This window comes from Pseudorasbora parva, chromosome 22, assembly GCF_024679245.1.
Source record: "Pseudorasbora parva isolate DD20220531a chromosome 22, ASM2467924v1, whole genome shotgun sequence".
Taxonomy (NCBI): domain Eukaryota; kingdom Metazoa; phylum Chordata; class Actinopteri; order Cypriniformes; family Gobionidae; genus Pseudorasbora; species Pseudorasbora parva.
Window position 1 is genome coordinate 908,628 of NC_090193.1, and position 23,754 is coordinate 932,381.

Consider the following 23,754-nt stretch of genomic DNA (forward strand, 5'->3'; position numbering starts at 1 on the left):
TTACAGTAATGTGCTGCTAAATCTACAGCGACATTTAACAGTGTACTTTCACCAAAATAACTACAGAAGTAGCTCTTAATATAAGATGATGGCTACCAGAGAGCATTTTACATCCAGTAGAAGGCGATATGATGAAGCATAATGACTGTGGGCTATCCAGGCTAACAATAGAGAATTGGCAAAAAAGTGAATGCTCAAGACAATGCAAGAAATCATGACAGACAGAATCACAAACGATCCAATTTTGTTATAAGTATTGTAGAGGTAAAGTGAATATCTGGCAATATCTGGGAATATAGCTTCTGTTCATCTTATTGTTGCAACATTGATAGAATTTCGGTTTTAGACAAAGGTTGCATTTGACTATTAGCCTACGTTCTTGTCCTTATCGGTGATAAATTCTCAGCAATGCGTATCCATGTCGCGAATTTACAGTAGAGATGTGACGGTGGGGACATTTTCCCACCGGTTAATCAAAGTGTGATGTGACAACACCGGTAATAACAGGAACATGCGCACTGTCTGCCGCTCAGGCATTAATAACGGGAGCGGATGGAAAGCGAGTGCTTTTAATGAATTCCTATGAAAGTTATTAACCCACTGATGTCTCATATGGACTACTGTGATGATGTTTTTATTCCCTTTCTGGACATGGACAGTATAGTGTGCATACACTTGCATACGCTCTCAGACTAAATATAAAATATCTTAAACTGTGTGTGAAGATGAACGGGGTGTGGAACAACATTAGGGCGAGTAATTAATGACATACATTTCCTTTTTGGGTGAACTAACCCTTTAAGTGTGAGTTGGGCTTGCCATATCACGCGAGCGTTTGAAGCAGCCGTCCACTAAAATAGCGTTCGCGAGCAGTGACGAAAACGATGACCTCACTCTAGCGTCACGCGTTTCCCTGTAGCGATAATCATGGCGGATCAACAATTCAACAACTTTCTCTGGTGAGTAAAGACTTCTAGTTCGCATGCACATCGTCTCATGCAGATTATACTCGCGTCCTGGTCGCTATAATAGTGCAGATGTGTGCGTGCATCGTGTGTGTGTTCTGGGTGTGTAAACACGGTTAAATGTATTAAAGCACGCGCTGTTAATCTCTCTGGCCGTATAGATCTGGATAAAGTATCTAAACGCACGATCGGAGGTTATTTGCTCAAGCGTCTGATGGCTTTAGTGAAAATAACCTGAGTTTTGATGCGATGGTGGATTGCGCCAGCAGGGGTTTATTGTTAAATCATGTATTAATAGTCAGTCGAACAAATGAAATGTATCTGGGTGACACACAATGTCCTCTGAATTATTGCAACACAACACTCTTCATAATCTAAAACAAACACTAATAGAGCTGTTTGCGATTAAGTTATCGGTCAGTTCTGCTTTAGAACAAAGGCGAGATATTAAATGTAAACTGTGTTTTTATTAAATTATTTGTTTTGATATGTCTTGTATTTTCTCCAATTAATAACGTCCTACAGTACAGTATTATAAACATAAATATGGATAGGTGCATTGCAGAAATGTATTAATTTATTAATAAAAAGCATTGAGGAACAAACTTTGGCATGGCCTTTTTGAGCTTAAGGCACGCTTAATATCCAATGCAAGTTGTTATATTTTATTATATGTGAAAACAAAACCAGTCATAGTTTTTGAGATTTAGATCTGAAAGCTAAATGATGATCACTGATGTGTGGTTTAAGACAGTATTCAGAATCTGAGGGTGCAACAAAACATTGAGAAAATCTGCTTTAAAGTTGTCCAAATGAAGTCCTTAGCAATGCATGTTACTACTAATAATACCTATTTACAGTTGGAGATTAACTAATATATGATATCTTAATATCCTAATGATATTTGGCATAAAAGAAAAATGGCTAGTTTTGACCCGTACAGTGTATTGTTGGCTATCGCCACAGATATACCCGTGAGACGCACGACTGCCGAAGTGCTCCAAGGTCAGATATTATCTATGCAAAATATTAGATATTGTGACATTGACATTGAATAGCTTGTTCTCATTTTGCAAACCTAACATTGCATGTGTGAGGCCGAGAGAAAGGAGGAAGAATGATTGCATGTGTTTCTGACACGTCGGACCTGCTCCACAGGTTTCTGATGTCGGAACAATGAACCAGAATACAGCCGTTCAACCCAACATAGTTGCTGAGTTAGTCTCCGAGCGAGAACAGGTGGATATCGCCGGCTCATGCTGAGAAATGCGTCAGTCTTGGTTGCCAGGATTGTGTAACTTGCATTACTGGTATGGTGTGGGCAAACCATCTGACCGCCACACACTGCCAGAGCTAAAGCGTCACGTTCCTCAGAACACACACACAATAAAGTCTGGGCTCTTCTGCTCTCTCCTCTAACAGTTCCTGACTGAAATCTGTCACTTCTGCTCTTCTTAGCGGCGGACACTTGAGGATTTATGTTTCTCACACAACAAAAACAGGGCTTGAAACTCATTTTTCTCCCATGGTGCACCTGTGCTCTTAAAGGAACACTCCAGCGTTTTTAGAAATAGGGCTTATTCAACTTCTCTCTTTCATTTAGATGTGTGGGCAAATGCATTTTTGTCTCAGTGCATTGTTTTAGTTTGGCAGGGTCGCCGCTAGCTTAGCATAATGAATGGAATCCTATGTTGCCAGCTAGCATGTCCCGAGTAAAAGTGATAAAAAAACAACAAACCCACCTAATTACTTCTTGTGTCCTGCGTTTTCACAACGAGTACAAATAGCGATGCAGATTAAGACTAGGCGATTTAGGCAGATATTGACTATATTATGGCGAAGCAGAGATATCACGCCACACACTGCGATCGCTCAACAGCCGGAGGACGTGAGGAGGAGAGCCGTGATATTATAATAACTCATAAGCAGAATAAAGGGGCGGGGCCTGGTCGAGTTAGTTAGTCGTGTGTTGAAAGAACATATTATGCCACTTCTCACAAGATCCAGAATCTCCAGAATGTGTGTGTGAAGTTTCAGGTCAAAACACCCCCAGATTATTTATTATAGTGTCAAATTTGCCTCTGTTTGTGTGTGTCCCTTTAAATGCAAATGAGCCGCTGCTCCCCGCCCCCTTTCCAGAAGAGGGCGGAGCCTTTGCAGGAGCTTCAGATACTCCGTCAACAATAAAACAGGCCGATCTCACTCAGACGAAATGTCACCTGACGATAAATGTGTGTGAATAAATGAGTGTTTTCAGGATCAAACTAACACCACAGCTCTAGTCTCTGTGAATACAGTCAGAGACGATGCTAACGTTAGCCATATTAGCGTATTCAGAAGGACATTAGCAAACATTCCCCGAATATGAAGTCCATCCTCACTCGTTCTGATATGAAGTTAGAGCCGGAGTGTTGGGATTGACCCGTCCTTCAGAAACTCCTTCTCTAATCCAGCATTGGTCAAGCAATCGTGCTTAACAGTACGTCCTCTTTAAGTTTTAATCCTGTTGTTGTTGTTATAAAGCTGTTATTATACTCCTTCTTAGACAGTTAATCATTATTTTATAAAGGGCTGACCTTCTGTCTTTGATAAAGCAGAAAGCAGAAGTGTGTGCTGCTTCTAACGTGATTATTTATATATTAGTTATCATCATCTAAAAAAAACACATTTGGCCGTTCTTTTGAACGATTACTTGTGAGCCGTTAAGGACTAATATCTGACATGTTACGGATGAAGTCTTGAGCTTGTGTGTAAGGCGTGCTTTTGCTGCTAGTCACGTAGTCTCATTACAAATACAATACCCACTTCAGTCGGCTGTAAACCAGAGCAGTGCAGTAGGAAATGGAGCTCTTTATGAGCCGTATATCATATTTCATGCACTGCAAAAAATGCTCTTAGTAATTTACTTAGTAAACGACATAAGATATTTTTTCTTATTTTTTCTAACAAGACAAAAATACTGAGTAAGGAGAGCATTTTTTGCAGTGTGGGCCTTGGATGAGTGTGTGTGTCTTCTGTTCTCCTGTTAGATTATCACTGAGGTCAGTGTGTGTGTGTGTGTGTGTGTGTGTGTGTGTCTCCTGTTAGATTATCGCCGGCCGGTATGGAGCACGTTCAAGGCGCCTGGAAGAGCTCCAGTCATGGGTTCGGATGCAGAGACTCAGTGTTTGAGGATCCGTGTATTTCTCCAAACATCCTCAAGAGCTTCCCGTACCGGAGGCTGTCGGACGACGGGAGAATCCCATCTGACTCTAAAGCCAGCGGCACAATCCGCGTCTACCTGCCCAACAAACAGCGCACTGTGGTAACAACACACTCATCCAGGGGTCTGACCATATATCGCGATGTGGAAATGTGACGATATGATTGACGATATAGAGTTGTTTTAGCCAAGGCTCAGTTTGCTGTAGTCCGCCTGTTTATAAGGAATTTACAAATGTACCACAAATGCAAACTCTGCAGTGTTCCCACAGTTACTTTGAAAAAGTAATCTGATTACTGATTACTCCATTAAAAACTAACTTAGTTACTTTACAGATTACTTGATTTTAAAAGTAACTAAGTAAGATTACAAGTTACTTTATTAGATACTTTCAGACGTTTCCGACAACACCCCAGCGCTTCAACACAGAAATGACGATCGGTTCTGCCGACACTCACCTTATTGAAGTGCATTTTTAACAGTAACGTCAACAATATATCTCCTGACATTTCAAATTGAAATGAAAAAATATTTCCTGAATTCCTGAAAAAATACTCACCCTGAGACGCAAGAAGAAAGCAAAAATAGATTTTTTTAATTTTTTACTAAGAAAAATGACTAAAATAGTAACTCACAGTGACTTGGATAAATTACTTTAATCTGATTACTGGTTTGGAAATAGTAAAAAAGTGAGGCGGGGGGGGGCTGAAAAATTTATAAAAATGTTTTACAATAAAGTAAATAAGACTAGTTTTATCCTTAACTCAACAAAAACAAGTGTGTAATCTCTCACACACACACACACACACACACACACACACACACACACACACACACACACACATTTGGGTTACATTAATTGCCCGTGTCACTGTTAGACGGAAGGACAGGATACCATAAAATCCATCCTCGTACACTTTTCAAAATAATATATTAATTTCAAGATGTATCATTAAAGAGATAGTTGACCCATAAATAAGCCTGTGGTGTTTATCTTACTCGACGGAAGTAATGGTGGAAGTAATAAACTTATCACTTTAAACTAATCTTTTAGATCAGATAGATTTGTTTTAATATAAAAACGTTAAATGTTTTATTAGTGTTATCAGAAGGACAGGTGATATTGTGCACCAGTGATAGAAAATATCAGCATTAAGAGATGCTCACTGCCCTTTTGCACATGTTTTCAGGCTCGTCTTTTTGACACAATATTATGTCACATAACACACCAAAATACATTATGTCTGTTATCCAGGAATGGCATTAGAGATTATCTGGAGGCGAGAGTCTTTTCTGTCATAAAAATGTAAATAAGTTTAGCACACTGCAAAAAAATGCTCTTCTTACTCAGTATTTTTGTCTTGTTTCTAGTCCAAACATCTAAACATTCTTAAAACAAGAAGTATTTACTAGACAAGCAAAAGTAATTGTCTTGTTTTGGGGAAAAATAACTCAAAATGAAGAGAGTTTTTGCTTAAAATAAGATAAATAATCTGCCAATGGGGTGAGATAAATAATCTTATTATATGCCTGATGAAGGTCATGAGACCGAAACGTTGCTAATAATTTTTTTTTGGATTTTTGCAAGTATTGATAGTGTGCAGGATTTCCTTTAGATATTTTGACTACAAACAAGACAATAATGCTAAGTAAGAAATGCATTTTTTGCAGTGTAAATTCAGCTGTTGTGGACTATAGACGGTTTCATCGAACGCACGCGCGTTGCTACGGTTACGCGCCTGGCCCGAAGTTAACTTCCGGTCTGTGTCTGTTTGTATGGCGCACTACTCAGTAGAAATACATTTTAAAGTACTATTCTTGGTTAACATGATATAAATATTAAAAATCAAGCAGTGAGCACATGGCACAAGTTTCCCAACATTATTCTTATATTATGAAACAAAGAAACATGTTATGCCGACGCATTGCATAATTGAAAGGCAGTGCGCATGCATTTATAGGCTACTGTGAACCCACCGGTAAAATGATGTTCGTTCAAATCCAGCTCAGACATGACATAAATCTGTAGCTTACTATACTTGTTGTAGCCATTAAACAATGTTTTTTTTTCTTCATATTTATGTTTAAATATTATAATATTATTTTTAGATTTCATCTGATTATGATAGGCTATAAGTGCAAAGATGCGAGTGGGTCAGAAATGATTTTGGTGGTTATATTTAGTTTAATATTAAGTTTTGTTTTGTAAAAAGCCTTTCTTTCGTTTTGTACAAATTGTCTCTTAATTTTAATAAAGGGTTCTTCGGTTAATTGCATGTATTTAATTAATAAGAAATAAATAAGTAGACTAGGTCGCGGAAGCCATCGCTTTCATCATGAACTGAAGCGCGTCTCAAACTGAAACTCGGCAGGCTTGCCTCACAGACATGAGGAATATGTAGCCTAATATGTGTAGAAACGAAAAGATTTAAATAAGCACATGGTGCAGTGTTCAGAACTCACGGTAAACAACCAGCGTTATACAGATGATCACGGCGATGGGCATGAGCGGGATGGGAAAGTTTAAGGGATTTTTTTTTTTTTTTTTTTACCTTCTACTGAATATGATCGGGTGCAAGCACATTTTAAACAGCACTTATTCACACACGTAATTTTGTGAATAAGTAATTTTGTCGTTTTCTCTAATGATTTCAAAAACATCTTGTAGTGCTAACCTGCTTGTAGTTATAGGCTACTGTTATATTCTATTATATGATTTTGTCATTTCACACGGTGGCCAATTTAAATGTTACCAACTAAATGAGACATACTGAGTTTATAATTAAATTTATTAATTGCGTTTAATTATTGCATCTAAAGATTTTTCACGTGAATAAAGGCAAATAGATTTGCACACTTTGCTTAATCACTGGTCTAGTCTGTTAAACTTGTCAGAAATTCTCGTTTCTAATCTGCCCTCGTGGTCTATTTTTTCTCTCATCAAAACCGAATACCATCAGTGATTGTACCTCAAGAGCAGGAACAGTTTTTGTGCGTTTTGTTTCGCGATCTGACCGGAACAAACAGAAAGTCTCTGCAACGGCGTTAAGCGTTAGATTACAGCGCTCGTCTGTGTGAAGACTGCTGGAGCCGCGTTTGCTGCATTGAACTGCATTGTTTGTATTAGTTAGGTTAATCCGTGAAGCAAGATGTTTTAAAAAAGTGGTAGGGACATGTCCCACCTGTCCCACCCGCAAATTACGCCTATAAGTTAAACAAAATTGGTTGATTGACGCCAATCGGACGTTCATGTTTTTTTTCCGTCTATTTGAAAGTTCGGCTAATAAACATGGTCATTTTTTTATAAGTTACATAAACTGCTTTCAGGAGTTTAATTTTGACCGGCATATCATCCAAATGTCCGGAAAACGAAACCTCTGCCGGTCACTTTGACCGGCACCATTTTTTTCTAGCGGAAACTCTGGGATCAACGTGACGGTGAGTAATGAATGACGGGATTTTCAGTTTTGGGTGACCTACCCTTTAAGTGGGGCGTTTTCCCACTCTATATTAAAGACATAAATGGGAGACTATTTATAATAAACATGCTGAAACAAAAAAAAAAATCTATACATTAAGATAATGGTGCACAATCAAAATTAAAGATGCTAACGCATAAGAAAGATAACGCATCCTCTGGTGTTATTGATGTCTACCGGAAGTTAAGTTTGGGCCTCAAAAGCGCGCATGCGCAGTAGCGTTTGTTTATGTTGTTACCGTTGAAACCGTCTATATGTAAAAAAACAACAAAAAAAGATTTTCTCAATATTTAGATTTTTTTTGCAATATGTATAAATGCAAATGTAAACAAATTGACCCTTATGCCTGGTCTGGTGGTCCAGGATCACATTATTAATATGCTTTGGACACCAGAATTGACCCGTCATTGACCCGAATGGTTCTGATGATCGGTTCACACCAGGAACGATTACTATAACAGTGCACACTCACTCAAAAGTGAGTCCCTTCATGTGATGTTCTCTTCACGGAAGTCATTTTATGAAGTCGTTTATAATGCTAATCATGTAACCTTTGCATGCATGATACCTGAAGTGATGAGAATTGTGTTGACAGGTGAATGTGCGACCAGGTATGACGCTGCGCAACTGCCTCATCAAAGCCCTGAAGGTCCGCGGCCTTCAGCCCGAATGCTGCGCTGTTTTCAAGCTTCATCGAGAACACGCATCGTAAGTTGTGGCTTATGCTGAAAAGTAATAACAATAATGCAATACAAAGAGAAAGACTGAGCACTGTCATTATAATTCACGGCAGTGTTTACATGCAACTGTTAACAAGACTTTCATTGTGAAACAGTGACGTAAAGTAATTACAATCATTGGGTGCTGATACATACATCCGTTTCACATGCACAGAGTTCATTCAGATTAATTTAGGAAGACTTGAGATTTAATGTTGAAAACAGCGATATCCTGGAGGAAAAGCTCATTTAAAATAATGACGAGCTCGATGAGCTTAATGTAGGATGATAGCTGATCAATGCATGCGACACTAGTTAATGCATCGGCTAAGTTTAACTAACAATATACACTCACCTAAAAGATTATTAGGATCACCTGTTCAATTTCTCATTATTGCAATTATCTAATCAGCCAATCACATGGCAGTTCTTCAGTGCATTTAGGGGTGTGGTCCTGGTCAAGACAGTCTCCTGAACTCCAGACTGAATGTCAGAATGGGAAAGAAAGGTGATTTAAGCCGTTTTGAGCGTGGCATGGTTGTTGGTGCCAGACGGGCCGGTCTGAGTATTTCACAATCTGCTCAGTTACTGGGATTTACACACACAACCATTTCTAGGGTTTACAAAGAATGGTGTGAAAAGGGAAGAGCAGCCAGTATGCAGCAGTCCTGTGGGAGAAAATGCCTTGTTGATGCTCGAGGTCAGAGGAGAATGGGCCGACTGATTCAAGCTGATAGAAGAGCAACTTTGACTGAAATAACCACTCGTTACAACCGAGGTATGCAGCAAAGCATTTGTGAAGCCACAACACACACAACCTTGAGGCGGATGGGCTACACCAGCAGAAGACCCCACCGGGTACCACTCATCTCCACTACAAATAGGAAAAAGAGGCGACAATCTGCACAAGCTCACCAAAATTGGCCAGTTGAAGACTGGAGAAATGTTGCCTGGTCTGATGAGTCTCGATTTCTGTTGAGACATTCAGATGGTAGAGTCAGAATTTGGCGTAAACAGAATGAGAGCATGGATCCATCATGCCTTGTTCCCACTGTGCAGGCTGGTGGTGGTGGTGTAATGGTGTGGGGGATGTTTTCTTGGCACACTTTAGGCCCCTTAGTGCCAATTGGGCATCGTTTAAATGCCACGGCCGACCTGAGCATTGTTTCTGACCATGTCCATCCCTTTATGACCACCATGTGCCCATCCTCTGATGGCTACTTCCAGCAGGATAATGCACCATGTCACAAAGCTTAAATCATTTCAAACTGGTTTCTTGAACATGACAATGAGTTGACTGAACTGAAATGGCCGCCACAGTCGCCAGATCTCAACCCAATAGAGCATCTTTGGGATGTGGTGGAACGGGAGCTTCGTGCCCTGGATGTGCATCCCACAAATCTCCATCAACTGCAGGATGCTCTCCTATCAATATGGGCCGACATTTCTAAAGAATGCTTTCAGCAGCTTGTTGATCAATGCCACGGAGAATTAAGGCAGTTCTGAAGGAGAAAGGGTCAAACACAGTATTAGTGTGTGCTCCTAATAATCCTTTAGGTGAGTTTATTTTTTATAGTATTTAATGTTCATTGTTAGTTCATGTTAGCTCAGGTTCATTAAATAATATTAAAGGAGTACTTCAGCGCTGGGAAGATGAATCTGTATTTAATCTGGGTCATTAATGTAGTAGAAATGTGAAATTATTTTTGAATTCGGTGCTTTCTAGACTAAGAAAAGACAGAGAATATATTTTTGTCTCATAGAAATGAAAAACTACAATTCCCAGAATGCTTTGCATATTATGGCGAAGCGGAGATATCACGGCTCATCCTCACGTCCTCCGGCTGTTGAGCGAGCGCAGTGTGTGCCGTGATATCTCTGCTTCCCCATAATACAGTCCCAAGTCAATATCTGCCTAAATCGCCTAGTCTTAATCTGCTTCGCTATTTGTACTCGTCGTGAATACGCAGGACACAAGAAGTAATTAGGTGTTTTTTTCTTCATCTTTCAATCACTTTTACTCAGGACATGCTAGCTGGTTTGTGAGCATTGAAAAATATTCATTGATATTTAGGTTTTGAGAGGTAAATTCGAATGGTTTCCAAAGTAAAATAATTTCAAAGCGGTGAATTCAGTGCAAATAAACTCAGATAAATGTTTTTCAAAATAAAATATTTCAAATTTAAGTATTCAGTGGCTGTTCAGTTTCAAAGAATTATGTCTCTAATTTGCTTCCATAGTTCCTTTAAATGCTTTTTATGATTCATCTCTTAATCACGTGTTATTTTCTGCTAATGACGTTGTTGTGTGCAGTAAGAAGATGCGTATGGATTGGAGCACTGACCCGACCTCAATGGTGGGAGAGGAGCTGTTGGTGGAAGTCTTGGATCATGTCCCGCTGACCACGCACAATTTTGTGAGTTCCTGCAGTGCATGGGTCTTCAATTCACCCGATTAATGTTTGATCACAAATAATTTTTTTATAAAAAAATTATAACGTGGAGAAAACATCCCAAAGTCAAATGCAAGTATAAGCAGAGGTGGACAAAGTACACAACTTCATTACTTGAGTAACAGTAACAGCACTACTGGTCAAATATTACTCCGTTACAAGTGAAAGTTTTAAAAACTGATTTTTACTGGAGTAAAAGTATAGAAGTATTAGTTTTCAAAAGTACTTAAGTATCAAAAGTAACTTTTTTTATGTTGCCGCATTATTGTATTATAGTTGTATAAATGCACATTATGCCATCATGGTTTAAGCCAGTCAGTGACGCTCCATCTGACACACTAGCAGACGACTAACTTAAACTCATTTAAATACTTGTAGAAAAGTTACAAAGCTGCTGTCACTTTAAGGCCGAATGCACGGATCCAATACACTGATACACATCTGATATTCTCACACTGTTCACCTTCACTGAAGACAGAATCAACTTTGTTTATGTCAATACTCCACTAAATGAGCATTTGGACATCCGTCTTCTTCCATTTTGCTCTAAACTATAAATCAGTGTTTAATAAATGCTGTGAAATCATTGAACTTCACGAGACTCTACAAGAGTGATTCCTGAAAGGCTTTCTGCAAAAACCCAAACACCTTTTAAAGAAGAAAAAAATCATCACTGGCTTTCAAAGCTGCGACAGAAACGACTTTCCACTTCGAGGACCTTGATAGAAATGTAGTGGAGTAAAGAGGACGATATTTGTCTTTCAGATGGAGTGAAGTTAAAGTCAGAAGATTACAGAAAGAATAATACTCCAGTAAAGCACAGAGACTCAAACAGTGAACTTCAGTACAGGACTCGAGGAAATGAGTTACTGTCCACCTCTGAATATAAACACCCTGAAAGAAAAGCAGAGCACCCTCCGTTGATTCTGTAATAGTATAATATTATTAGAGAAACAGATTTGGCAAATATTGCATTTGATTTTGCGCTCTGGAGAACGTGAAACCTTCCTTACAGCGAGTTATGCAGCGGTGAGAAATGTAGCCAATCATAGACATGCTTGATGATCTCTGGAAGGCAATGGCCAATCAGAGGAGTTTAAGTTAGAATCCACTCAGTGTTTATTCAGTGCGCTCGCGAATTCAATCATTAACAAAGACACGATTTAATTAAGACGTTCATTATTCAGTGTAGACAGCTTTACTGATTTTGATGAAATGTGTTAAGTAACGCATTACAAGTAACGTGCATTATGTAATCGGATTACTTTTTGATGAACCGTGTAAAGTAACGTAGTTCTCATCTACTGTCTTGTCATAATACATCTTCTTCTTAATTATAATATAGTTAGTTTCTATTAATTTCGAAGGTGATATCCTTAATATGTAGCTCTGTTTGACACATTTTGTATCAGGGGTCCTTGCTCCATGTCTCTTTTGCCTAAGGGATCGTTGCCCTGAAAAACGTTGACGACCCTGCTGTATTGTGTTTGAATTGAGCTGCTGTCGTCTTTACAACGGCTCTAACATCTGACCTTCACAGGTACGGAAGACATTTTTGAAGCTGGCCTTTTGTGACATATGTCAGAAGTTTCTTCTTCATGGCTTCAGATGTCAGACGTGCGGCTACAAGTTTCACGAGCACTGCAGCACCAGAGTTCCCACCATGTGTGTGGACTGGAGCAACATTCGGCAGCTCCTGTGAGTGTATGCAGAACCACACACACCAGCTTTTATCACACCTGAAGGGCTTCCACAGGTGTGCACATATCAACCGTGGCATTAGCTCTTAGACTAGTTTCTAGTGCTTTCTGGGTCTAGAAAAGAATGGAATTTATTGATTAAACGTGTAAAGTAACGCATTATAAGAACGTGCGTCAAGTAATCAGATTACTTTTTCAATGAAACGTGTAAAGTAACGCATTACAAGTAACGTGCGTTATGTAATCGGATTACTTTTTGATGAAACGTGTAAAGTAATGCATTACAAGTAATGTGCTTTTCTGAATCTGATAACTTTTTTGATGTAATGTAAAGTAACGCATTACAAGTAACGTGCATCACATAATCAGATTACTTTTTTGATGAAACGTGTAAAGTAAAGAATTACAAGTAACGTGCATTATGTAATCGGATTACTTTTTGATGAAACGTGTAACGTAAAGTATTACAAGTAATGTGCTTTATGTAATCGGATTACTTTTTGATGAAACGTGTAAAGTAATGCATTACAAGTAATGTGCTTTTCTGAATCTGATAACTTTTTTGATGTAATGTAAAGTAACGCATTACAAGTAACGTGCATCACATAATCAGATTACTTTTTTGATGAAACGTGTAAAGTAAAGAATTACAAGTAACGTGCATTATGTAATCGGATTACTTTTTGATGAAACGTGTAACGTAAAGTATTACAAGTAATGTGCTTTATGTAATCGGATTACTTTTTGATGAAACGTGTAAAGTAAAGAATTACAAGTAACATGCTTTATGTAATCGGATTACTTTTTGATGTAATGTAAAGTAACGCATTACAAGTAACGTGCATCACATAATCAGATTACTTTTTTGATGAAACGTGTAAAGCAAAGAATTACAAGTAACGTGCATTATGTAATCGGATTACTTTTTGATGAAACGTGTAACGTAAAGAATTATAAGTAATGTGCTTTATGTAATCTGATTACTTTTTGATTAAACGTGTAAAGTAACGCATTACAAGTAATGTGCTTTTCTGAATCTGATAACTTTTTTGATTAAACGTGTAAAGTAAAGCATTACAAGTAATGTGCTTTATGTAATCGGATTACTTTTTGATGAAACGTGTAAAGTAAAGAATTACAAGTAACATGCATCACATAATTAGATTACTTTTTTGATAAAACTTGTAAAGTAATACATTACAAGTAACGTGCATTATGTAATCGGTTTCCTTTTTGAGATGTAATGTAAATTAACAGATTACAAATAACGTGCATTATGTAATCTGATTACTTTTTTGATGTAATGTAAAGTAACGCATTACAAATAACGTGCTTTACGGAATCTGATAACTTTTTAGATGATACGTGTAAAGTAACGCATTACTAGTGACGTGCATCAAGTAATCAGATTACTTTTGTTGATGAAAATACTGTCAAAAGACAGAAAATAATACATTTCACCATGTTTTTAGGAGTAAATTGTTCAATAAATCAGGTTCAGTAGCATATTGGCAGGCTGAACAGGCTGCTTTCCTCTATTTAAATGAAGATAGTCGTGCATATGGTTCACGAGAAGTCTCAGAAAGAGTTTTGCATAGAGGTCCTCACACTGTGTGTTGCAGATGTCTATCAATGATAATCATGTAAAGCACGGTACAAAGGTCCATTCTTCTGCTGCAGAGTTTCTCACAAAGATGAAAAAAAAAATTAAACTTTTGCTTTAAGATCACACTAAGGAAAACCTTCATTGGTCCATCTTTTAGAAGTTAGTTATTAGTTATTTTTCCAGGCTTTTCCCGACTCCCGGAGAGAACGGCACTCCGTCACTTCCGCCCCTCTCGGCCCGTCGGATGCAAAACTCTAAATTCTCCTTCAGGTAAAGAGAGTCTGTGTCTATATTTAGCTCAGATGAAGTCCAGCGCTCCACTCATAATCAGAGCATGTCACCACACCGCCTCCTTTTTGTTTTTGTTCCTTGTATTCATGGTACTTGATTATGTATCAGTGAAATTACATTTTTTTGTATAAAATTAATATTATTGGACCCACTTTATATTAGGTGGCCTTAACTACTATGTACTAACATTTTATTTAATAATTTGATACAATGCACATATTGTGTACATACATGTTTTTACATTGTACATTCATTTTAAAAATACGTGCATGTAACTTTACCCTTAAACTGACCCATACCACCACACCTGTCCCTAACTCTAGCCGTATCTCACCTCAATATCCGCAAAGGTGTTTTGCAATACAGTTACAATTGTAGTACAATTATTGTACTTATTTTTTGATGTAAGTACCATAGTAAGTACCATATATAAAGTACCATACTTTATATAAGGCCACCTGATATAAAGTGGGGCCATATTTTTTATTTAACTAAATTATATACTTAGTTATGTGTTTTGTCATTTTATTCGTTTTTTTAATTTATTAAATATTGCTATTTAGGTTTAATTTATTTTTATTTCAGTTTTAGTTTTAATTTTTACTTCCAGTTAACAAATTTAGTGCTTCAATTTGAAACATTTCAAATTTTCATTTAGATTTATTTTCAGCTAATATTTACACAATTTTATTTCAGCTTTGTCAATTAACAGAAATATTTAATAGTTTTAGTTAGAGATAACAACCCTGACATGTGTCAGTACATTTTGATATGAAATATTTTTAAACTACATTTGGTCAGCTTTACCAAATCTGAAAATTGTACTTTGTTAAAATGTTTCACTATATAAATAAATGTACGCTATAGGTTTATAGTTGCCCATTTAGTGCTGAAACGTTTGGCTTCTGTAAGTTCAATATTTTTTGGAGATTTTCACAGAAAATAATTTTGTCTCTCGGTTCTTTAGATATTTGTCATATTAAGTAGCCTGTAATTAACATTTCTATTCTCAAAAACTACATACTATTAAATACACATTATTTTTAAAGTATATCACATTACAATTAAATGTTTGATATAATATGTAAAGTAACACATTACAAGTAACATGCCTTACGTAATCGTATTACTTTTTTAATGTAAAGTGCAAAGTAATGCTCTACAAGTAAGATGCGTTATGTAATCTGATTACGTTTTTATGTAACATGTAAAGTAACACTACAAGTAACATGCTTTACATAATCAGATTACTTTTTTATGTAACATGTAAAGTAACACTACAAGTAACGAGTTACATAATCGGATTACTTTTTTATATAACGTGTAAAGTAACGTACTATAAGTAACATGCGTTGTGTAATCGGATTACTTTTTAATGTAACGTGTAAAGTAATGCACTACAAGTAACATGCGTTGTGTAATCGGATTACTTTTTAATGTAACGTGTAAAGTAATGCACTACAAGTAACATGCGTTGTGTAATCGGATTACTTTTTTATGTAACGCGTAAAGTAACGCACTATAAGTAACATGCGTTGTGTAATCGATTACGTTTTAATGTAACGTGTAAAGTAATGCACTACAAGTAACATGCGTTGTGTAATCGGATTACTTTTTAATGTAACGTGTAAAGTAATGCACTACAAGTAACATGCGTTGTGTAATCGGATTACTTTTTAATGTAACATGTAAAGTAATGCACTACAAGTAACATGCTTTACATAATCAGATTACTTTTTTATGTAACATGTAAAGTAATGCTCTACAAGTAACGAGTTACATAATCGGATTACTTTTTTATATAACGTGTAAAGTAATGCACTACAAGTAACATGTGTTGTGTAATCGGATTACTTTTTAATGTAACTTGTAAAGTAATGCATTACAAGTAACACGTTACGTAATCGGATTAATTTATGTAGCTTGCGAAGTAACACACTACAAGTAACATGCGTTATGTAATCTGATAATTTTTTTATGTAACGTAAAGTAACGCACTACAAGTGACATGTTAAATAATCGGATTACTTTTTTATGTAACGTGTAAAGTAACGCACTACAAGTACCATGCGTTATGTAATCTGATTACTTTTTTATGTAACGTGTAAAGTAACGCACTACAAGTAACATGCGTTGTGTAATCTGATTACTTTTTTATGTAACGTGTAAAGTAACGCACTACAAGTAACATGCGCTGTGTAATCGGATTACTTTTTTATGTAACGTGTAAAGTAACGCACTACAAGTAACATGCGTTGTGTAATCTGATTACTTTTTTATGTAACGTGTAAAGTAACGCACTACAAGTAACATGCGTTGTGTAATCGGATTACTTTTCTATGTAACGTGTAAAGTAACGCACTACAAGTAACATGCGTTGTGCAATCGGATTACTTTTCTATGTAACGTGTAAAGTAACGCAATACAGTCCCTGACAAAAGTCTTGTCGCTTATCTATTTTCTAGAAATACCTGATATTAACCTGACTTTTAATTAATTCATTGGTGTTAGAAATAGCTCATATGAAAAGCTAAAACCTTCCCAAATGATGTTTAATGCACTGAAATAAATAATTTTCACAGAAAAAATATTTTTTATTTAATCAAGACAGAAAGGTCAAATTTTGGCAAGACAAAAGTTTTGTCGCCTATACAGAAATTGAACAAATTTACTGCAAATACAAAAATATGTCAGCAAATTAATCTGTGGTGCTGTGAGATCCACATTTAATATCTTGTATGACTTCCATGAGCTTGAAGGACTGCATCCATGCGGTTTGGCAAGGATTCATACAATTTATTGATGAAGTCATCAGGAATAGCTAAGAAAGCAGTCTTGCATGCCTCCCAGAGTTCATCAATATTCTTTGGTTTCGTCTTCCATGCGTCCTCTTTCATCCTACCCCACATATGCTCAATGATGTTCATGTCTGGTGACTGGGCTGGCCAATCCTGGAGCATCTTGATCTTCTTCGCCTTGAGGAACTTTGATGTGGAGATGGAAGTATGCGATGGAGCACCGTCCTGCTGCAGATTTTGTCCTCTTTTATGGTTGGGAATATAAGAGGTAGCTAAGATTTCTTGGTATTTTAGACTATTGATGTTGCCTTCCACTCTGCAGATCTCTTGCACACCCCCATACTGGATGTAACCCCAGACCATGATTTTTCCGCCACCAAACTTCACTGTTTTCTGGGTGAATCTCGGATCCATTCGGGCTCCAGTAGGTCTCCTGCAATATTTGCGGCGACTGTGGTGTAATTCAACAGAAGATTCATCTGAAAAATCCACCTTCTGCCACTTTTCCAGCGTCCATCCTTTTAGCAGGCTGTGGGCCTTGGCAAATGCCACACGGTTTTTCAATTGTCTTTTGTTTAGTGCTGGCTTCTGGGCACTGATTCGACCATGGAGGCCATTTCGAGACAGAATCCGACAAACTGTTCTGGTTGACACAGGGACTTCAGGTGACCAGGTCTCGTGGAGCTCTGCTGCAGTGGAAAATGGGCTGGCCTTGGATTTTCGAGCCAACAAACGGTCCTCTCCAGCAGTTGTCTTGCGGGGTCTGCCTGACCTGGGCTTGTCAAAAACGTCTCCAGTCTCTTCAAATCTTTTTTTTATCCTCTGTACTTGACGCTGAGACACATTGAAGGTGTCTGCCACATCAGCAGTGGATCTGGACTTCAGCCTCTTGATAATCAAAACTTTAGTCTCAGGGTGAATCTTAGGCATGTTTGCAGAGGTCTAGTTGCAGTTGATGTGAAGGTCTAGCGTACTGGGGTTCTTTTTATACACACTTGAGACCTAATTGATCCATTATTAGTCACAGGTGAAGCTCATATGACAAGGTGACAACACTTACAGTCTTTGCAAAAATTGACTCAATGGGCTTTACCAAGCTGTGAATATTAGAATACTTTTTGAAAGTTTAGTTTTTCACTGAAACATTATCACAAAAGCTGGTGGGATTAAAATGAGCCATTTCTTGTAAAAAAATCTTGATTAGAAATATATTTCAGCGGCACTTTAGGTCAATTTGTACACAAGCGACAAGACTTTTGTCTGGGACTGTACAAGTAACATGCGCTGTGTAATCGGATTACTTTTTTATGTAACGTGTAAAGTAATGCACTACAAGTAACATGCGTTATGTAATCGGATTACTTTTTTATGTAACGTGTAAAGTAAGGCACTACAAGTAACATGCGTTATGTAATCGGATTACTTTTTTATGTAACGTGTAAAGTAAGGCACTACAAGTAACATGCGTTATGTAATCGGATTACTTTTTAGTAAACCATTAATTAACATTTCCATAACCGTTAAAATACATACTGTTTTGAAAGTATATCACATTAGGAGACATGAGACTAATCTGATCTTGTCTTGTGAACTTGCTGTTCGATGTTGTGTTCGTAATATCAAGCCATTTAGTAACTTCCACCTAAAACACGCACTGATACATTGCAGAAAATATCCATCTACAGGAATGCATGATTCTGTTTTTTTCCCCCAATCAAGAATTAAAGGGTTCGTTCAGCCAGAAATGTAAATGGTGTGATTAATTCCTCCTGTGGTTGGCCAGCCGTCAGACCTCCGCTCATCTTCACACACAGATGAAGATATTAGTGTTGAAATCCGATGGCTCAGAAAGGCCTTCATTGACACCAATGTCATTTCCTCTCTCAAGACCCATAAAGGCACTAAAGACGTCGTTACAAAGCCCATCTCACTACAGCGGCTCTACAATCATTGATGAAGAGGCCAGAATAGAGTTAGTGCGGGAAAACACTAAATAGCGACTTATATAGTGATGGCCGATTTCAAAAGAAAGCTTCGAACCGTTATGAGTCAGTGAATCGATTCATGATTCGGATCGCGTGTCTTTTGGGATCCAAATCATGAATCGATTCACTGATTCATTACGGTTCGAAGCTTTCTTTTGAAATCGGCCATCACTATATAAGTCGCTATTTAGTTTAGTGATGGGAAGTTCGGTTCTTTTCCGCGAACCGGTTCTTTCGGACAGTTCGTTTCAATGATCCGGTTAAAAAAACCGGATCACCGGTTCTTTTACGTCTTTACGTAATGACGTCATTTCTATCATCCCGGCGGATGAATATACATTCAAACACATCCATATAAAGTATTTGTAATCAAAACTTAGTATAGTAATAATTATAATTGACATCATCATCATCTTGGAAACATTTTTTCATTTATGTTTAGCAACAGCACTCAATACAGTTCACAAAATCGAACTGAATCGATTTACAACATCTACTTCAAGATATTAGTTTTATTTCTAGAGAGACTGTCACTGTCACTGTCGTGCACACACTGATGTTTTACACGGATTAAATAAACTTACATTGACATAATACTTACACAAATCCTCAGTTCACCCGGGCTCATGTATTATCAGCATCAGCTGTCCCAGTCCGAGAGAAACAGTTCGGTTACGACGCTATCACGCATGCTCAGTATCTCAGCTCACCGGTTCTCAGAATCGAACATGTCCGAAAGATCGAATGTGTCCGATAGAAACGGTTCTCGATTCTGTACCAGTGATCCGTTGCAACCGGTCGATCTGACTCGAGAACCGCTGTATCAGTGTGTGTGTGTGTGTGTTGTGTGTGTGTGTGTGTGCTGAGCACAGGGTGCTGAGCTGCGAACTGCTGCTAGCTGAATAGTCTATATCATAGGCTACTGTTTTGATTACATCTATTTTAAAATCTTTATCGACTTAGAAATTAAATAAGATAAAAGCTGTTCCTGAAAATATCATGCATTATTGATAAAACAAATAAATGTTTAATTTGACCGTTTTACAATCTATTGTTTCCAAAACTTTAAAATAATACAGTGACAGCTTTGTTATAATGTTTCCAAACGTGATTAGTTTTAAATACACTTAACCTGCATTTCGTTCCTCTGAACAAATAACACGCATGCGCAGCTCATCGGCTCATCGGTTCTCAGTATCGAACGTGTCCGATAGAAACGGTTTTGATTCTGTACTGCTGATCCGAGGGTCCGACAACCGAACCGGTACGTTCGGTTACACGCGCATGCTCAGTATCAGCTGCTCGTGAGTTCATCAGATCTCTCAGCAAAACATCTCACTTCAGCTAACGATTGGAGTTACAGCATCTACTTCAAGATATTCGTTTTATTTCTAGTTTGAGAGACTGTCACTGATGGCAGAAAGTTAATATCTACAGTATTTGTGGGATCAGCCCTGATTTGAGACGCGAACCGTTTAGAACGATTCAGTTCGATTTGGTGAACTGGTTCGACCGGTTCACTATAAAGATCCGGTTAAAAAGAACGATTCGTTCGCGAACCGGACATCACTAATTTAGTTGTTTAGGTCTATTCTGGCCTCTTCATCAATGATTGTAGAGCCGCTGTAGTGAGATGGGCTTTGTAACGACGTCTTTAGTGCCTTTATGGGTCTTGAGAGAGGAAATGACATTTTTGTGTGAACTAACCCTTTAATCTAATGTACTGTAAAAGTCTTGTTTAGTCTATTCTACATTTGATTCTAAAACATGATTTAATATTTAGTAAATCCTGTAAAATATATCTCACAAAGTTTAATGTTATAACGAGATGAAAGAAGCAATGCACATGGACTGATCTGAGTCTGATGTAGAAACTCTTCTCCAGTCCCTATCACAGATACTCCACGCCGAATGCTTTAAACTACATCAGTCCCATGCCCTCCGTCTCTCTCAGCCATAAAGTGTTGTCCACATCCACACCAAATGTCCACATGACGAGCACAACACAGCCGGTGGACGAGGCTGCTTATCAGGTGAAACTCGCTTCTCTATCCTCACCTCATCATCGCCTTTCAGAGCCAGGTTTACTCAACAGGGCAAATGAGCCACAATCCCACACTGCAAAATATGCTCTTATTAATCAGTAATAAGTCTCGTTTCCAGTCTAAATATCTAACAATTCTTAAACCAAGATGCATTTACTAGATAAGTTAAATGACATAAGATATTTTTTAGTTTTCTTGGGAAAAATATTGAAATGAGTTTTTGCTTTAAACAGGCAAAATGATCTGCCAATGGGGTGAGAAAAATCATCTTATCTCTGATTGAAATCTTGTTTCTTGTTTCCGTCCCAAACAGAGATAAGATTATTTTTCTCACCCCATTGGCAGATCATTTTGCCTGTTTTAAGCAAAAACTCTCTTCATTTAGATATTTTTGCGCAGAAAACAAGCAAAAATACCTCATGTAATTTTACTGATCTAGTAACTGCATCTTGATTTTAGAATATTTAGATATTTGGACTGGAAACACGACACAATGACTGAGTGAGAAGAGCATTTTTTTGCAGTGCACCTTCCATAAATATTGCGTCTTCAAGGGAAACTCCTACTAATGCATAAGCTACAGGCGCAGAAATAACCGTTTCAGTCGCTCATTTCTCACAGTAGTTTTTTACACTCATCAAGCTGTTAGTAAATCTGGCTCTCAAACTATTACAGTGTCTTCTCTCAAACATTTCCATATGTTAAAACAGTACTTCCCTCTTTATTCACAGGAAGCCTTAGGGCGTAATGAATCAGGTAAGGCCTTCTCCTGGCCTTTTCCTCAGATTTCACAGCAAAGCTATAAGCCTGAAATTGTTCTTTATCCCGTTTGTTCACAGGAAGTCCTCATAATCAAAGCCCGACCGAGTGGCCCAGAACCCCGGCTCCGGCTCACAGGGAGAAAGCTCCTTCAAACAGCGCTCAGGAAAAGAGAATCGTAAGCATCGCTTTACTGTAAACTTTGCCCGTGTATTCTGAAGCCAGATCCTGACATTACCATCAGATTCGTTTCTTGCTACTCTACACTCTTAAGCCCTATTCGGGGGGTAATAGTTTCTCATGTGGACATCCGTAAAAATACATTAGCAGCACCTCTGTGATAAACTCAGATGGAGATTTATTCAGGAGCAGCGAGTTTTATGATCATCCGTTCAGTCTAATGATTGTTTGTCTGCTGTAAAAATGTCATATGCTTGGAATAAAATATTATTTAATTGAATAATAGGAGATTAATCATTTAAATCTCCTGTTTAAAAAAATATGTAATTAAAAAAATGTGTAAATGAGCAGAATACAATGCTGCAAATTTAACCTATATAACATTAATTACTGCTGTAAAAACGGCTCATTTCAAATGTTTTACATGTTTTTCTCTTTCTTTCTTTTTTGAGCGGTGATGAAAGCTTAGTCGTGTAAATACTTTCCAGCGTTTCAGTAATAAAAGTGTAAGCTAGATCTTTAAAATGCATCCAAATTACAATGAAGCGCAACGATACGGTGCTCCGTAGGGGTCAAAAATTATATAAACAGTTAATTCTGAAGCAATCTCTTCTTGAAAACTCAGAGATGTGGATTTGGAGAGAAGTTAAATCACCACACGACCTCTGTGTTTGTCTAAAAACAGTCGGTAATTTGGCCGAGGATTTTTACACGATTGGTGGGAGAAAAACACTGATATTCTCACTGCAAAAAAAGATTTTCTTACTTAGTATTTTTGTCTTGATTCTATCAAAACAATTCGTACATTAAAAAACATTTACTAGACAAGTACAAATGATTATCTTGTTTTAGGAAAAAATAACTCAAAATGAAGAGAGTTTTTGCTTAAAATAAGATAAATAATCTGCCAATGGGGTGAGAAAAATAATCTTGTTTTCTGTTTGAATTAAGATTATTTTTCTCACCCCATTGGCAGATTATTTATCTTATTTTAAGCAAAAACTCTCTTCATTTTGAGTTATTTTTCCCCAAAACAAGACAATTACTTTTGCTTGTCTAGTAAATACTTCTTGTTTTAAGAATTTTTAGATGTTTGGACTAGAAACAAGACAAAAATACTGAGTAAGAAGAGCATTTTTAGCAGTGCTGGATTCGGACGGCAATAAAATCACAGACTAGCCCCTGTCTGTCAATGATGAAAATCCCTTACGACCCCACGAGAAACATTTACCGTCTGAATAGGGCTTTAGAGAGAACGTTCAATGTTGTTCTTAACAGAACGCTAGGGTTCTTAAAGGTTCATAAGGGTCCATAGAGTGCGGTCTAAAGGTGATTGGACTGTTCAAACATGAGCTGGTGTGTTGATTGGTCCGCAGCGTCCGCGAGAGAAGAGAGACTCCAGCTATTACTGGGAGATCGAGGCCAGCGAGGTGCCTCTGCTCTCCAGAATCGGCTCCGGATCCTTCGGCACCGTTTACAAAGGGAAGTGGCACGGTAAGAGTTCTCATCAGCATTTTAGGGGTTTTATACACCGCTCAGACATAACATTATTATTATGACCGGTGAAGTGAAT

The 23,754-nt window shown here is 37.6% G+C and overlaps 1 protein-coding gene across 3 annotated transcripts in view; it reads left to right on the forward strand.

Moving 5' to 3' along the window:
- Window positions 1–811: 811 nt before the first annotated feature.
- Window positions 812–23,754, forward strand: part of raf1b (Raf-1 proto-oncogene, serine/threonine kinase b) — a 37,192-nt gene continuing 14,249 nt past the window's right edge. Inside the window, exons 1-10 of one of the 3 annotated variants that reach the window (XM_067430882.1) lie at window positions 812–959; window positions 4,053–4,269; window positions 8,242–8,354; window positions 10,679–10,781; window positions 12,358–12,515; window positions 14,295–14,393; window positions 21,083–21,230; window positions 21,974–21,998; window positions 22,082–22,179; window positions 23,558–23,675. In XM_067430882.1, coding sequence (XP_067286983.1) covers window positions 4,069–4,269; window positions 8,242–8,354; window positions 10,679–10,781; window positions 12,358–12,515; window positions 14,295–14,393; window positions 21,083–21,230; window positions 21,974–21,998; window positions 22,082–22,179; window positions 23,558–23,675 — 1,063 coding nt within the window. In that variant the 5' untranslated portion in view covers window positions 812–959; window positions 4,053–4,068. The remainder of the gene's footprint in view (window positions 960–4,052; window positions 4,270–8,241; window positions 8,355–10,678; window positions 10,782–12,357; window positions 12,516–14,294; window positions 14,394–21,082; window positions 21,231–21,973; window positions 21,999–22,081; window positions 22,180–23,557; window positions 23,676–23,754) is intronic. The other 2 variants (XM_067430883.1, XM_067430884.1) reach the window with 2 other exon arrangements.